At 47.7% G+C, this 17,804-nt stretch overlaps 1 protein-coding gene across 1 annotated transcript in view; it reads left to right on the plus strand.

Annotated features, from left to right (window-relative positions):
- Nucleotides 1-17,804, plus strand: part of ZNF853 (zinc finger protein 853) — a 90,358-nt gene that overhangs the window by 9,807 nt on the left and 62,747 nt on the right. The window contains exons 5-6 of the mRNA XM_008586123.1: nt 4,521-4,575; nt 14,514-14,546. Coding sequence (XP_008584345.1) covers nt 4,521-4,575; nt 14,514-14,546 — 88 coding nt within the window. The remainder of the gene's footprint in view (nt 1-4,520; nt 4,576-14,513; nt 14,547-17,804) is intronic.

Below are 17,804 nucleotides of genomic sequence, written 5' to 3' on the forward strand. Positions count from 1 at the left end.
TGAAGGCCACTGTCAGCTTTCTCAATGGAAAGCCACAATCTCTTTCCTAGTTTCCAGACTGTGCCAGTTCTCAGAGCCAGAGCCCAATGATAATAGGAGATGCTGGGTCCCCTGAGGGGCTTTAGCATGCCACTGTATACGGTATATGTAGACAGTAGTGATTTTCTCTGCCCTTCCGCAAATGGACCCAGAGCCATTTACCTGAATAAAATTCACCGAGGAGATGGAACATCTGGATCTTTCAACCAGAGGCTCTGACCCCACAGGGGGGAAAGTTTGAATCACCCCAGTGGACCGGCCCCCTAGACCAGCAGAAGAGCTGAAGGCAGGGGAATCTAGACTGGGGTGATGGGGGGATGAGGAGTATCAGTTATGGCCTCAGGGATAACTGCAAGTGCAGGGCTGTAACCGGTCCCTCTTCTTTGATAAGTGTTCTCAACCTGGAGTGGAGTCAATGTGAGACGTGAGTGGATCTGAGCAGGGCAAGGAGTGGCCTGGAGCAGATGCTGATTCTCTGCCCACATCTGTTTGAGTGGCTCCTTTGCATGGATGAGTGGGTTAGGGGTGCTTGCTGTGGACAGAGAATACAGACCAGGCATGCACCAAGACAGCTGTAAATATCAGCTGTGACCACGTGACCAGTTGCAAAAATGAGGGCTGTAATAGCTATGAGAACTTCATCCTTATTTTTATATAAATCTATTTATTACATATTAACCTTTTTTCTCTTTCCCTCTTCCATTCCCCAAACACCTAACATACAATGCATGAATAATAGTTAACTTTATACCTCAGTATTTAAGTGACTGGAAATTTAAGGCGGAACATGTCTCAGTGAGAAGAGGACTGACATCTCCCAAAGGTGGATAAAAGAACTTTGTATCCTCTTTTGGGGAGAGTCTGCATGGTTTTGGTCACACGAGGGTGGCCACACCGTGTTAGGTAAGCTGCTGTCTTTATTTGGAAGTTAAGTATGTTTGGTTACTTTGGTTTCAAACATACCTGAGGCCATATTCATGACTGCCTTGTACTCCATTTCCATCACAGTCCTCTGCCTTACACTTTTAAAATCCCGTATTAAACCACTGATCCATGATGAGTTGCACAGGAAAAAAGCAGCCAGTTACACTTACAAATAGAGAGCACAAGTCTGACTTTAATTCCGGATGAATCGTCATGTGCATGCCTCACATCTCAGCAATTGTCTTCAGGAGGTGTTGTGTTTACTTCTCACTGGAAGGAGGTAGGCAGTGCTGAGTGTGGAAATTCATAAAGCTTCTGCAGGGTGTCCCACTCCTGCAGATTCCCACCTGTGGAGAAACCCACCACATGTTGCCACCCTGGGTCTCTGGGTGCAGAGGCACTTCCTCTGTCCTGGAAGTTTTCCCGTCTTCTCTTCCAGAGGGGCACCTTTACCCACCGAACCAGTGGGCTTCCAGCAGCATCCATAAAGGTCACTGGAAGGTTGAGATTGGAAGGGTTTTCTTACTCATATGGACAAAACCCCCATAAAGCCCAGCCATGAACAATCTCAGGGGCCTCTCCTTTTCTGTCTCCCTTGATGGTTTTTCTGTGCTCAGATGGTAAATGTGGGTGAGTCCCAGGGCCTGTCCTGTGTCTGTTTCTTCTATGTCCACATCCTTATCCCAAGTGGCCCCAACCCATTTGCCCAAGATTCAAATTCCTGTCTCCAGCCCTGACGTCTCCCCAGAACTCCACGGCATCTCTCCCACCCCTTTTTGGCTTCTCCACTCCAATAGGCTTCTTAGACCAACTAGGCCCTCCCTCTATGCCCTGTCCCCAAGGTGACTCCTGAGTCCTGAGGACCAGCCAAGTTTGGACCTTGGAAGTCCCATGAGTGAGGCCCTGCCCCTGGGGCCCCTGCCCAACCCTGATCCTCTCCTTCCTCACCACGGCCCTCCCCCACCCTTGCTCTTGTCTTCTAACCACAGCCCAGCCCAGCCCCCAGCTGTCCTCACTGCACCCACCCCCTGTCAACAGTCTGGGTGGCAGGGACAGGAGCAGGCATCATCTTCGGCACCTTAGAGGGACAAGAGCCACCTCCTCTGAGTCATCTCTCACCCCGGCACCTTTGCCTAGAATAAATGTCAAGGGTGGATCCATCGTGGGGGCTATGGGTGGCACGGTCTCATCTGCCCTACCAGAGTCCCTAGGGCCTCTGCCTACTGCCCCACCCTAGCTGCCCTGCATCCTGAGCCTTGTCCTTGTGGCCCAGAAGTCACCCTCAACTCATCCTGCATTCACAGCTCCCCAGGCCAGTGGGTCCCAGACTGGGATTCCTACGTCAGGAGTGGGGGAATGTCAGTTGCAGCGACACATGACACTCCCCCATCTGCTAATCCCTGGAAGAGAAATCAAAGGGAGACAGGACTGAAGGGAGGGGAGAGTGTCACAGCAGTGAATGACTAAGACCCAGGGGGGGACCTGGCTCATGATGCCATAATCCCAGCACCTGAAGGCTGGGGGGCCAGGGCTGGGAGAGACCTGCAGTCACAGATCCCCACCTCCCCACCATGGCAGCAGTGGCTTCTTAGGTTGTAACCCAAACAGCCAGGGGACAACAGGCAATTTTAGGTGGGACACAGGGGCCAGATTTTTTTTTTTTTTAAAGGTGACCGGTAAGGGGATCTTAACCCTTGACTTGCTGTTGTCAGCACCACGCTCTCCCAAGTGAGCCATGGGCCAGCACAGGGGCCAGATTTTTTTTTTTTTTAAAGGTGACCGGTAAGGGGATCTTAACCCTTGACTTGCTGTTGTCAGCACCACGCTCTCCCAAGTGAGCCATGGGCCAGCACAGGGGCCAGATTAAGTAACTTTCTATTACATGGTGGTTTTGCTGTTGTTATATGGGGCATATAAAGGTATTGCCGTTTGAATTACGTTTTTGTCCTTTTGTTTTCCGCCTAGTATTTCCAAGTTTCCTGGTCACGTGAATCCCGGAATCTTGCAGCATCCTTTGATCTCCAGAGGTTCTCCACCCGAGGAAGCAGCTCAGGAACTCTCTGGACATTTTTGCTAACCAGACACGGGGCCGCATGGCCAGAAAGCACATCTCTACAGTCTGTTTGGGCCTGAGGGCAGGAGCCTCACAGCCCTGTCCTCCTCCTGACTTGCTGACCCCCAGAGCAAACGATTTGAAGCGTGAAGATGAGCACATCCAGGGCCCATGCCAACTGTCTGGTGGCTTTGTAAATTTTCACAATGTTTCCCTCTTCGCAGTGGAGACAGCCCACCTGAGGACCCAGGCCTTCGTGGGGGAAGACGAGCCAGATGACCTGAGGCTCCCTTACCCCTGGCCCTGGCAAGGGCTCCACCTCTACCTTCCCACCTGCAGTTTCAGCCACATTAAGTGGTTCTTAGACTTGAATCAATTTTTGCTCTTCCACCCTTGCTCATGGCAGCGGAACTCTGCTTTTCTGTGTTTGGGTCACATTTCTGTCATTCTGTACTGGCAGCCAGGTAGGGCTGACTGATTCATATGTGTTGGAACATAGAGCATTAAGAAAAGAAGTTTTACTTGGGAAGAAAGGAGGCCAGGCCTCAGAAGTCTGGCTCACCAAGTGTGAAAATAAAATAGGATTTAAAAAAAAAAACTCAAAAAGTTACCAAGAGTATAAGGAATCTTCATTTTTCCTACGGTAATCATATTTGCAAGGGTTTGTAAAAGTCAGGAGTAAGGTTGTTTTTTGTGAGGGAGTCAGGAAAGGGCTTAGGGCTGTATCTATTATTGGGACTAGTGCTAGACAGAGGGACCCAGGGGTGGTCCTTCCTGCCCCTCTGTGATGTTTAATCATCATAATGGCAGTAGGGCTTTCTTAGCAATTAGGTAAATATCTCTTTGGGCTCACCCTTGGGCTGTATTTGTGCCGTGTCAGGGGGTTGGCTGACAAATCCCAGAATTCTCTGGTAAAATGGAGAATCTCCTGGGAAAAAGATGAAGTCAAATCTATAAAACACAAAAGAGCTCCACTCGTTATTGGTCTTTTCTCCCTTTGAGTCAGCTGTGGTATCTTTTAGGAAATAGTGATGGCCCTCCAGTGAGGACTTGGGAATTGGAGTCCTGGCCCCTGATTGCTGTGTAACAAGTTTCCTTGCCTGTAAAGTGGGAGCAGCAGTGTCTATTGTTCTGAGTTGGGCAAAGCAATACATGCAAATGGGCCTGGCTCACAGAATATGTTTGTTGCATCCGAAGCAAGGAAGAGTCCAACATCTTCTCTTTGCTCTGGCTGGGTTTGCTATGAGATCAGGCTTTCTGCTAGGCCATGGTTAAAATGTTCAGACATTGCAGATTAAGACTTTGTGAGGACCCCAGGTGGCAGAGTGATGACTTTAGGAACCTCCCTTGCAGAGGAGAATCCTTCTCTCTCGTGGGGTCTGGAGGTGATGCCATCCAAGCCTATGACATCAGCCACCACCCAGACATCTGTCCTAAGCCCTGGACCTGAGGAATTATTGATTTCCCAGAGTTAGATGTTCCAAAGGTCTAAAGCTCAATAGAGCCACATGGAGCTCTCAATCCCTGGCCAAGCCGGCAACTCCTGTTTTCTCCCTTCAGTGGTTGGCAAGACCATCCATATGGAGACTTGAGTCAAAAACTCAGTCCTTCTATATGTCTTCTGCTTCTCCTAATGCCTTCTGTTTCAGTTAACTATCACTGTGCAATACACTGCCCCCCAAACAGTCACTTAAAACAACAAATATTTTATTATTTCTCATGGTTTTGCAAGTTGCCTAGGCTCAGCTGAGCGCTTCGTCTGCTCCATGTGGTGTTAGCTGGGGCTGTGTCATCTGAGGGATCAGTGTGGCTGGAACGCCCAAAAAGGTTCATCTCAAGGCTGGTAGTTGATTCTGGTGGTCAGCTGGGAGCTCAGTGGGGTTGTTCACTGAAGCACCTGCACGTAACCTCTCCATGTGGCCTGGGCATCTCTCTGAACATTGGCTGGGTCCTGAGAGACAGCATTCCGAGAGACCTGGACTTGGAAACTGCAAGGCTTCTATGATCTTGCCTTGGAAGTTGTGTTATATCACTTCTGCCAAACTCTATTTATCTAAGTAGGCCACAGGCCCAGCTCAGATCAAGGAGAGGGAAACAGACTTGACCTCTCAACAGGAGTAATAGCAAACAATTTTCAGTCATCTTTTACCTACCACATATCCCATTCAATTGTGCACCAAGTTTTGCCTTGAAATTAAGCCCAAAATGTTCATCCTATCTTCTTTCTGGATTGTTATTTCTTCAGTATTCAGGACTCACACTGAGAGTTGGGCTAAGAGTAGTGAACACAGGCCTATGCTGTCATTGTGGGTATCTGGGCCCCCATTCCACTGCTCCTCCCTGAGATCAGGCCCCAAAAGTCTATGACAAAGTACAGAATCCTCATCACACCCTTCTCATGCCCAATCCTACCCCCTCCTCCTTTTCAATTATTTCAATTATTTTTGAGGTTCTTTCTGATATTTATGTAACAATTTCTAAGTAACGTGCCTATACTTCATTTCTTGATATCATTTTAGATATTATCTATTGACTCCCTCTACTATCCTCCGATTTCCTTTCTTGCATCTTCTCAATCTAGTTCTATCACAATTTTTGATAAACCCGTAGTCAGCACTTACCCTGCCGAGTGGAACTGTGTACTATGACTGTGTTGTTTTCTTGTACATCTTTCTGTTGTTCTGGCTTGCCCTTTGCTCGCACTCACTTGGTTATTTGCTCCATCACCTTTCTCTGTCAAATGACTACAATCTTTTTTCCTTAAATGATCTAATGTATCAGATCTATCAGTTCCATGTTTCCCACTGGAGACCCACATTCTGGAGCCTTCTAACTCTCTCCTAAAATCTGAGCTATTGGTCTCTAGGCTTGCTGCTGAGTGGTCATCCTGGACCTCTCGTCACTATTTCCAGTGTTGGTTTTCTGGATTTGGGGGGTTCCTGAGGGGTAGATTATATCTCCTTATCTTTCTTGAATTATTCCCTTATATTGCTAGAATACATCCTCCAAAGCTTCCTAATACAGAAGTGTAGAAATTAAGGTTTTTATTGTTCTACATACTGTAGAGGGTTAACATCTTGTGATACGTTCTGCTAAGAGGACGGCCATGACCTCTGGCCACAGCCAGAAGAGACACATGGCACCAGTACCCATGCGGGACATGCTATGCACACAGTGTTTCTAACACCAGCTGTTAGAAACTGCTGCAGCCTTGAACTCAAGGGAATATGCAGCATAGTCTATTCAAATAAGATCTCAGGAGGCTCTGCCCCAGGGACTCCGCCACCTTTATCCCTGTTTGTATACTCTTCTCATGGCTTTCATAATAAATATCCATTGGACTTTGGCTCTAGGCCTCCACTAGCTTAGTGAACAGTCAGTCACTCCTTGTCCCTCGGTTGCAACTGCCATTGTCTTCAAGTAGTTCATCATTACTGTCTCCGCTTCAACATTTGCCATGACACACCTTTTTATAAAATGTCATTTTTCTATCCTCGTAATGGATAGTTTAGCTGGATATAGAAAATCATTTTTCTCAGAATTATGAAGGCAGTGCTCTTCAAGAGATCTATTATCCAATATGGTGGCCATTATACAACATGGTATAGTTAATAGCAATATATGGTGGTCCTTTTATTTTTTTTTTTGGTGGCTGGCTGGTATAGGGATCTTGAACCCTTGACCTTGGTGTTATAACACTACACTCTCACTGACTGAGCTAACTGGCCAACTCTAACAATATATTGCATTCTTGAAAATTGCTGAGAGTAGATTTTAAGTGCTCTCACCACAAAAAAATGGTATGTGAGGTAATGCATATGTTAATTAGCTTGACTTAGCCATTCCACAATGTATACATATTTCAAAACAACATATTGTACATGATAAACTTATACAATTTTTATTTGTCAATTAAAAACAAATTTTAAAAACAAAAAACCAAAAAAACTTGACATATTATCTGCTGTTCATCTTCTTTCTCAGACAACTGAGTGTACACATCATAATGCCTGTTCTCACTCCTAGTTAAAAATAATGATAAGCTATGGAAAAACAAAAGAAATAACTTGAGGCTCCAAAGAAAAGCAAAAACCTTGAATAAATCTAAATTCCTTAAACAAATAAAATAAAATTTAGTTCTTCTTTCGTCCACTAGTTTAAATGATTAAGGAACTAAAATTTAAAATTGTATGTAATTGCAATTAATTTAAACCTAAATTTAAATAGCCATATGTAGCTAGTGATTACCAAATTGGACAGCACAGAATTAGAGTATGTGGGAGAGGGGGTGTTCTCTGCATTTCCAAGTTCTTTTTTTTTTTCCCCAGTTGGTTAACTTTGATCTCTTGTTCCTATTGAAGGCCTTCTTTAAAGGGTCTTGTGTTCTTTAGCTACCTGTTCATGGTTAAGAGTGAAGCACTAAAATACTAACTAGAAGTTCTGGGACTGGGGGCAGGGCTTGTCAATCAGGGAGATTTACTGTGGGGGAATTGCTGGTGAGCTAGGTGGGGACCATAATATGTCAGTTTCTAGTGATAGTATTTTTTCCTGGGGCCATTTAGTTCCCAAGTGAATTCTTCAAACCCCTTCTGAGGTCATATGCCTAGCTGGTGTCATGCTGGACCATGAAGAAAAGTGTTTGTGGGTATGAGGTGGGCAGGCAGGGGGCCAAATGTGGTTCACATCATTTAGAATGCACACTCTTTCTCCTCTTCCAGTATGAGCTCTGGGCCTTCTCCTGCCCTCTACCACCTGGGGTCTGGTCTCCTGCTTCACATTTGCCTTTCTGGTCATTAGTACCTCAAGGTCTGAGGCTTTCTGGGCTGCCTCAGTTTGCTTCTCATTTATGTTCCCTCCACCAGTGCTTACAATGGCCCCTTTCTCTATTCCACCACGTCATCCATTCTTCTTTCCATTTCTGGCTCCAAACGTGTTGGAATTTCTCATCCACTGATGATTCCTTCCTGTTCTCTTTGTCCTTGAGGATTTATAACTTTTTTTCCTCCTTTACTATACTTTTAGTGGCATTTTGGGAGGGAAATGTTATAATACATGAAGTCAGTTCTCCATATTTAATCAGAAATACCTACCTTCAGTTTCTGGCAACTTCTAATCCATCCTCCCCAGTGTTGCTGTGAGGATGGTTTGAAAACTCCAACCTGACGTTCCCTCCTCTGGTTAAATTCCTCCTGTGGCTACTTCCTTCTGGACCAATGCTTTGTGACTTCAGTTGTGCTTATCATATCTACATACCTATTGTACTATCACTTACTTAACATTTCTCTTTAAACCCATTCGCTTTTTAGCAGAAATAAATTTATAGTGGTTATTGATACAGTTGGATTAGTATCTACCATATTTCTTACTGTTTTCTATTCATTTCCCTTGTTCTTTTTATTTTTGTCTTCTGCTCTTTTTCTACCTTTTCTGGTTTTAAGTGAGAATTTTATATGATTCCATTGTTTCTTCCTTCTTAGTGTATCATTATATTTCTTTTAAAAAAAATTAGTGGTTGCCCTTGATTTTATTTTCTTTATTTATTTTAAAAAGATGACTGGTAAGGGGCTCTTAACCCTTGACTTGGTGTTGTCAGCACCACGCTCAGCCAATAGAGCCAACCAGCCATCCCTATATAGGGATCCGAACCCGTGGCCTTGGTGTTCTCAGCACCACACTCTCCCAAGTGAGCCATGGGCTGGCCTGCTTGATTTTAAATATACATTTATAACTAATCAAAATCTCCTTTCAAATAACACTATACTGATTCACATGTAATTCAGGTACTCTATTCCAGAGTATTCCTAATTCCTCCCTCCTATCCCTTACACATCACTGTCATCCATTTCACTTATCCATAAGCAATAATCACAGAATATATTGATGCTATTATTATTTTGAAAAAACTATTATCCATTAGATCAGTTAAGAATAAGAAAAAAATAAAATACTTCTAATGTTTTTCCTTTCTTTATGTAGATCTGAGTTTATGACCTATATAATTTTCCTTCTTTCTGAAGAACTTCTTTTAACACTTATTTCAAAGCAGGTCTACTGTTGACAAATTCTCTCAGTTTTTGTTTGCCTGAGAAAGCCTTTATTTCTTCTTCACTTTTGAAGGATAATTTTATTGGATACATAATTCTAGGTTGGTGTGTTTTTCTTTCAATACTTTAAATATTTCATTCCACTCTATTCTTGCTTGCATGGTTTCTGTAGAAGTCTGACACAATATCCTTCCTCTTCCGTACGTGAGGTGTATTTTTTTCCTCTGGCTTCTTTCAAGATTTTCTCTTTGTCTTTGGTTTTCTGCAGTTTGAATATGATATGCCAACTCGTAGATTTTTTAATATTTATCCTACTTGATGTCTCAGAATTTCCTGGATCTATGTTTTGGTGTTTCCCATTAATTTTGGAAATTTCTCAGCCATTATTACTTCAAGTATTTCTTCTGTTCCTTTCTCTCTTTCTCTCCTCCTGGTATTTCATTATACTTATGTTACACCTTTTGTAATTGTTCTATACTTCTTAGATATTCTGTTCTATTTTTTTCACTCAGCATTTTAATTTTGGAAGTTTCTATTGATTTTTTTAAAGCTCACTGATTCTTTCCTCAGTTGTGTCTAGTCTATTGTTGAGCCCATCAAAGGCATTCTTTATTGCTGTTACCTCATTTTTTATATCTAGCATTTCCTTCTGGTTCTATCTTAGAGTTTCCATCTCTCTGCTTATACTGCCTATCTTTTCTTGCATGTTGTCCACTTTTACCATTACAGCTCTTAACATGTTTATCATACTTGTTTTAAATTACCAGTCTGATAATTTCAACCTCTCTGCCATAGCTAAGTCTGTCTCTTCAAGCTGTGTTTTTGTCTTGTAGTATGCCTTGTAATTTTTTGTTGAAAGCCAAACACGATGTACTGGGTAAAAGGAACTGAGTTAAATTGGCTTTTATGTGATGTTTTATGTTTATCTGGCTAGGCATTAGGCTTTGTTTTCTGTTTGCTGCAGCTTTAGGTGTTAAGAGACTAAACTTTTCCTCTGGTCTCCTTGTTTTTATCTCTCGTATTATCTTTTTATTTCTTTAGATACTTCTTACATAAGGTCTGAGACATGCAGTTTATTCATTGTATTTCCCTGTTATTATAGAGGAGACCTATTGATAAAGCAGTAAGGTTTAAGGGGAGAGGAAGCATTCTACAATTTTAAGTCTGAAGGTTTTAACTTTCAGACTAGTCCTCAGTTGAGCCTTCAGGAATTTTTTCAATTACCGTTAAACTTTTTCTACTCCAGTGCAGGTTCCCGTGGCAGTTCCTGCTCCTAGGCTTTTGGTTCAGTAAGCTGTAATTCTCTGAATCCACCTGTATGTGCCTCCAATTTTTAGGCCAGCAGTTTGCCCTGTGACCTCAGTTGTCCGAAGACTCGAAGTTGAGTTGTTAATTTTCAGTCTGTTTAGATTTTTTTCTTGTGGTGAGGACACACTGGCAACTTCCAAGCTCCTTACATGTTGAACTGGAGATCAGAAGTCCAACTAAACTTATTTTAAAAGACAATCTAAATACTGTAAATGGAAAACCAGTGTCACTTGGGGTAAGTAAAAGGTAGCTGTAAAAATAAATACAATGGAAACAAAACAATTTTGTTACATTATCGTGAGATCCAGTTGCCTGCTGAAAGTTCTGAATTCAAGGCCTGCTTGCTCTTTGTTTACAAGGGAGAGGAGCAAGTATGAGAGAGGTGTTAAAGTCCAGCTAATCCCAGATAGAGACTTTCTCTTTGATGTTATCGAAGAAGTGAAGGAGAGTGAAAAGGTGACTGCTTTAGAATGGAATTCAGTGTTATTGAATGTCCTTTCCCAGTACCTCCTAAAATTACCTCTACCCCACATGACCTAAAGGAGAAAAATCTGAATTCCTTAGCTTAGTATAAAAGGCTTTTTAGACTCTCTCTGGACCCTTTCTACCTTCTAGGCTCTTTCCTACAACATTCCAAAAGGCACTAAAAATTCTGGCCATAAATCTATTTTACCCTCCCAATTTACTCTCTAGATAGTTGCCTGCTTTAGAATAAGTAAACAATGAATAGTGCAATAACATATAAACACAAACCAATCTTGAATAATGCAATTAAAAGCTGCCCACCAATGATTTTTGCCTCTTGCTCCTAGCAGCACAGCTGAGGAGGTTGCTCAGTGACCAACTGAAGGAGGGTAAGGGAGAGACAGGTGGGAGGGGGGGTTTAGGTTGTCCATGGCCTTGGGAGCTGCTGGACCAGCACTAGATCACCCCCCTCAGGATGACTCTCACCTGAAGACCCTTGGTTTGTGTAAAGTGTCACTTAGTTGGACTTTCCTGTTACTCACTGCTGAACTCAATCTTAAAAGATTTCCCCAAATTCACCTGGGGAAAAATAATGTAATTTTAAAGTAGTTACATCAAAATAAGATGTAAGACATCTACTGGGCTCCAAAAAGTAAATCATACCCTTCTTGTATTAACATAATTCCCATGTCACTCATATATCTATCAACAGTTTTGGGGGGTGGGGGTGGAAGTGGGGAAAATATCCAAATGTATTCATGAAACAGAGTTCACCAGGGTTGTCCTCTGTCCAGTTCCTGCTCTGTCCTGCACAGTGGACGCTGGTTGTGAGTACTCTGTCTGCGGGCTTATTCTGTGCATCAGCCTTCCTGTGGCTCACCAGCAGGGACCTGGGGGTAGTGAGGACGTAGGAGGCATGTGGGGGCATTTGGAATTCTGTGAGGCCAAGGATGTACTCCTTTGAGCACATGGCTTTGGGCCGGCTCTGAGTCTGCACAGCCCTAGCTGCAGACATGTGCTGCCCTTCAGGGACTGGCCCCTTGGCTGGGCAGAGCTCCCTCCCACTCAGCTCTCAGGACTTGCACAGCTGTCTCCTCCTACAGGAAGCCCTCCTGGGATCCTCTTGAGATCTCACACCCAGCCTGGCACAGAGGGGTGCTGATTGATGTCCCCACCTAGCCCCCACGTCCCCAGAGTGAGGATGGGGCAGTAGTGTCCCTGTTAAAAAAACCCAGAACTGGACAGTAGTTAAAGTGGAAAAACTGATTTTATTCAGGGACTATTGCAATTGGAGAAAAGAGATCGCAGTATAGAACTTGGCTCAGTTCAGAATAGGGCAGGGCAAGTAGGGATTTATAGCCAAGGAGCAGGCTGAGGGGTGGGAAATGTCAGTGGATGGGAAAATACTAAAGGAGGCAGATTCTGTTTAAACAGACTAGCAGAATTCTTGCTGAAGGTGGGCCAGGGTGATCAGACATCATCTGGGGGTGGTGGGAAATGAGGGATTTGATCAGATATTGAGGGTGGGGATTCTGGCTAAACTGACTTGACAGGATTTTTACTACAACTGGGCGATGCAAAGATGGGCACAGAAGCTCAAAGCTTGAGGCCGAGATGAGAAGAGGCTCAGAGGAGCCTGGAGTTTGGTCAGGAGAGAGAGCCTTTGTCACCAGCCCCTCTTGCTGCCCCTGTCTGCAGTCGAGACCCCACCCCTGCCTGTTCCTTTCCACTTTGTTGCAGGCACCTGGACTTGATCTGGCCCTGCCTGGTGGACATTTTTGTCCTCTCTGTCTGCTCCTCCTTTCTGCCCCCTGACAGCTCCTGGGCCCAGTGGCCACTGGTCCCAGCACACCCTGTAGCTGTCTGGGCGGGAGGTTGTGATGGACTCAGCACCTGGGGGACATGAGCATCCGAGGGAGGGGCTGGGGCAGGCAGGAGGGGCTCCCTCTGGAAGGGCAACAGGCAGACCGAATCTGGTTTTTCACAAAGACGTCAGGAATCACAAGGCCAAGCCACCTGGCTCCCCATGTCGATGCTTCCAAAGGGATCAGTTTCCTGCTGAATAACAATTCCCATTTCCACAGCTAAACCATGTCAACTTGTCACCTTGAAGCTTTGTCACCTTCCATCTGAGTTACCTCAACAGACTTTGGATGGGTCCCTGCCACCCACTTGGACCCCCTGCCAGGATCCCATCTGTCTTGGCAAATCATGACCCTCCCCTGCCATGGAACTCCCATGGGGTTGTGAAGCTCCAGCCATGGGACCGCCTGGCCACCCGGACTTGCCCCAAGCTCCCACCTTGGGCTCTTGCTCTGACCAAGTGTCCCCTGCCCCACTGTGTCCCATCTTTGGCCACTTTTCAGGCTTGGCTAAAATGTCACCTGTCCTATGAAGGCAGGGAACCTCCTCACCTCTGCTTCTCTTCAGCTCCCGGCCCGTGGCTCTCAGGGTGCAGCTCACAGTCGGGACTCCAGGACTGGCCCTACCCCAGGCCTGACACACCGAGGTTGGGGCTCTGGGGCCCTCGCTGCCTTGTCATACCTCCCCCCACCCAAACATGCCAGTGCCGTGGTGCAGGAGGAGCTCAAGCTGAGACTGAGAGGGCCTGCTGCCACCCTCTTCCCAAACTCACCTCTGTCAGCTGACCCCCCACCCCCCAAAAAAACTGGGCCCAGCAGCAACATCCACCAGGGTATTTGTTTTTCTTGTTCTTGCAGCTTCCTGCTCTCTCAGGGTACACAGGCCCAGGCAGGCCTTGCCTCAGGGCAGGCTGCCAACCACCTCTGCTCTCTTCTTTGGCTGGTGTAAGCAGCTGGGTGGCAAGTGGACCAGCCCCTCATACCAGCAGGCTAGCTCGCCCTCCCAGGCCACCTCCTGCTTGGCAGAAGGCCTCAAGCCCTTTATGGGTGAGGTGTTGGGGGCACTGTCTGCTTTCAGTTTTTAATGGAGTGGGATGGGTTTCCTTCTCTGATGTTCTTTGGGTTTCCAGTCCCCAGGTGCCTGGCAGGGAGGCAGACAATTGACGTATCTAGATCCCAGCCCATCATGTCAAAAAGCAGCATCAGATCACCCCGGCTCCCAATCCTCCATAACATGGAATACCAACACCCTGTCTACGTTTATCGTTGTTATCAAAGCACTCTATCACTGCCAGGCAGGACTGTAATTTTTAGTTCTGAGAGTCCCCTGGTAAGTTCCAATGGCCCTAAATCGCATCTTCCTGCAAGTGGGGGCAGGGCCTTAGCTGAAGCTGGATTCATGAGTTTGGTCGCCTCAGGCTGTCCTGGAGTGCAATGAGCCCTTTAGGCTGTCTGGCTTTTCCTCTTGTCGTTACCCTCCCTGTGGACAACCCCCATCCCTGCATCCCACAGCCCTGAGACCCCTACCGGGTTTTTATATCCTTCAGCACATGGTTCCCAGAGTGTGGTGAGCCACGTGGCTCCCATTTGAAGGCCTCTGTCTCTGCCCCCTCTCCCTGCCACACAACTTGAGAGTGGGGCCTGAGCTCTTCAGAGATCCTGGGGAATGAGCTCAGGGCCTGGCACATGGCAGGTGTGTGATGCACTTGGGCTGACTGTGAGACTGCGCACAAGTGTGCATGTGAACACGTGCCCCATTGAGAATGAAGGAAAAGCAAAGTGTGTGTGTGTGTGTGTGTGTGTGTGTGTGAGAGAGAGAGAGAGAGAGAGAGAGAGAGAGAGAGAGAGAGAGCTGGGAGCCCATGGATAAGGCTGCTGGCCTCAGAGGTGGGGAGGGGTGCAGTTTTGCTCCCTGAGAACCCACAGGGAGGGGTGGCCAGAGACGGCCAATGGCGAGGACTTGCCTGGGACTGTGAGATTCATGAAACCCAAGTAATAGGACCACATGGTGCTTTCAGGAACGTCGCTGCTGCATAAGAGTTTCACAAAGATGCTGTGAGGTAAGGGGGAAGGAACAAGAGGGCCAAGGCCAGAACCTGAGTCTCACCAAGCAGAGAGGCCCACTTGGCAGGGGCTCTGCCCCACGGCAGTGTCCAGGGCCCATGCCTACAGCTTCCTGGGGCAGCCAGCCCTGACCCCTGGCAGTTCTGGACTTAGGTGGCCAGAAGGTTCAGGGCCTGGTGACTTCAGAACAAGCATGGGCCATTTGGGACAGCCTAGCACTGCCAGTACCAATTAGGCAGATGATGCTGGGCCTTGGGGAGGGTTGTCTGCTGAGGCTTGGCCGGTTTGAGGCTATTGGCAAGACCCACACCCCAGTATCCAATGTGGGTCCAGTGGAGAGCAGAGCCAATGGAAAGGGTCGGGGGGTTGCAAGAGAGGGGAAGTGTATTTATTTGACTGTAAAATGAACACTGATACTAGGGCCAGCCCATGGCTCACTTGGGAGAGGGTGGTGCTGATAACACCCAGGCCACAGGTTCGGATCCCTATATAGGGATGGCCGGTTAGCTCACTTGGCTGAGCGTGGTGCTGACAACAGCAAGTCAAGGGTTAAGATCCCCTTACCGGTCATCTTTAAAAAAAACAAAAACACTGACACTAAGTGTCCTATCATGAGGCTCGGTTTAATTCTTACAGAATGGTGGGCAGTCCGTCAGAACACACTTTGTTCTTAAAGTCACAGGTGTGGGGCAGGAGAGAGGGTCACCTCTGGGGAGCAGGCCTAATTTTGACCTGGGATATGCTGAGCTTGGTGAGCTGTGGGGCTTTTGCCTGGCTGCACCACTCAGAGTCCTGAGTGAGACACTTTGGGGACTCTGTCACAGGGCAGGAGAAAGAAGAGGTGACCCTCACAGATAGTGGGGGGGGGGAACCAAGGGTCCAAGGAGTGGCAGCCTCTCTGCTCGGCCTCTACCCTGGAAAAGGGCAATGGGCTGAGTCGGGAGACTCAGGCAGGGAACAGAGCTGAAGGAAGGCTGGAGCTTCCTTGAAGCTCCAACCTTCCTTGTTGAGTGGGGAGAAAGGGCAATGGGCTGAGTCGGGAGACTCAGGCAGGGAACAGAGCTGAAGGAAGGCTGGAGCTTCCTTGAAGCTCCAACCTTCCTTGTTGAGTGGGGAGGGTCTGATGGACTCCACCTTTGAAAATCTCTGCAGAGAAGGAAGAGGAAGAAATGGAGCCTTGGATTTGGTATCACATAGGGACAGGTCAAGAGGAGATGCTGAGGAGAATTGAGGAGATGCTGGGGTCCCTGCCTGACAAAAGTGGAGGTCCAAAGGCAGAGATAGAGCTGCTGATTTGCTGTTATCCACCCCTCCCCCAATTTGTTCTCTACCTGGCTCTTGGCCCTTGGAGACTGACCCCTGAGGGCTGTATCCCCCAGGGTCCCTTGCCCTCCACATTACAGATGGATCTGGCCAATGGGAAGCACTGGCAGGTGACAGGGTATGGGAGGGCAAGGTTGGGTATTTTCCCCTGGCAACACTGTCCCTCCATAATCACAGTTCCCATCAGGTGACCACATCTCCACACCTCCTGCTCTCTCCAGGCTTGACAACATTCTGGCCTCCCCTGCTCCTTCAGGTCTAAGGGTGGCAAAGGCTGCCAGTCTCTGTGCCTCCACATTCCTGTTACTTCCCTTTACCTGGCCAACACTGCACTTGGTTAGTTAATTATTCTGCAGTCAGAGCCCTTCATTGGAACCACCTGGGGGCTAATGCTGAACCTGAGAGGTCAGGTAGGCTGGGGAAGGGTGTAAACTAGGGGTCCAGGGTGCGAAAGCTTAGATATGCACAGGATCAGGTGGTGCCATGCATACGTGGGACAGGAAGAAGGTGGTGGGGAGTGGTGGGCACTGAGGAGAATGGTGAAGCCCAGTCTCATCCAAGGGGTCACTTCTCAGGCCCAACTGACCGCTGGCATGCAAACCACAGGCTCTGTGTTGCCAGAACTTGTGATTTTTCAATGTACTTTAAATAACAGTGGAACTCAATTTTTAAATGTTAATTATTAACTTCAAAACATTTAAAAACACCAAGAACCAAGCATAGTCATTGTGAGGGGTCAGACTCAGCTGGTAGGCAGGCAGTTGTTGTTTGGGAAAGGCAAGGCTTTGTGGGGGGTTGCACCCCTCTGCAGGACAGAGGTTTAAGTCTTCGGTGGGTCTGAAAAGCTCACCAGCCAGAGGCTGAGGTTCTGGAGGGGAGAGAATTTATTGCAGGCAGGTTGGAAGCTACTTCTAGCCCAGTCAGGTTGCTGCCCTGTCTTGAGGGTCCAAGTTGGAGGGTACACCACAGAAAAGTCAAGAATTTAATGGTACGGGTGGGGTGAGAGCCGAGCCACACCATTCCAGGCTGAAAAAAGGCCCCAGACTTCTGCAGGTGCCAGAGCTCACCATCGGACCCCAGCTGCGTTCCCTGGGGTGGATGTAGACAGGTTTTGGGGAGGGCTTCGGGTGGTGGCTGACTCCCACGTCCCTCCCCGCAGCTCCTATGGCTGCCTGTCACCTATGCCTCTGCACTGGTTATCCCTCGCTAGGACAGCCCTTCCCTCCTCATGACCCCACCACAGGTCCCTCCGAGTGCGAGTGCGGCCTCTGCAACCCCAAGCCCTTCCTGCATTCAGCTGCCCCGGCCCACCCGACCCCCTCCGTCCTTGGCCACATCTGTCCATCCGCCCTCCCCACCCCCAGACGTTCCCCAGCGTGGGCCCCGGCTCACTAGTGACCCGGGAAGTGGGTCTGGCCCACCTGCTCCAGTCCTGCTTCTACATCACCGGCAAGGGATACGCTCCCCTTCCCCCACTCGCCCCTGACCACGTCAGGGTCTGACCGCACGAGAGCCGGACGCCCCCAAGAGGCCCCCAAGGGGGTCATCGCCGCCCTCCAGCGTCGTGGGGTCCGGGGAGGGTCACCGGACGGGCGGGGCGGGCCTAGCATGGGTCCCGGCACTCAGACTCCCTTGTGTGAACGAGGAGGACGCCGGGTTTGGGGGACGGGGTACCGGGTACCGGGGCGGCTGGACCTCGCGGGCGTCCCTAGGGGCGGGCCG

This window comes from Galeopterus variegatus, unplaced genomic scaffold (genome assembly GCF_000696425.1).
Source record: "Galeopterus variegatus unplaced genomic scaffold, G_variegatus-3.0.2 Scaffold3835, whole genome shotgun sequence".
NCBI lineage: Eukaryota > Metazoa > Chordata > Mammalia > Dermoptera > Cynocephalidae > Galeopterus > Galeopterus variegatus.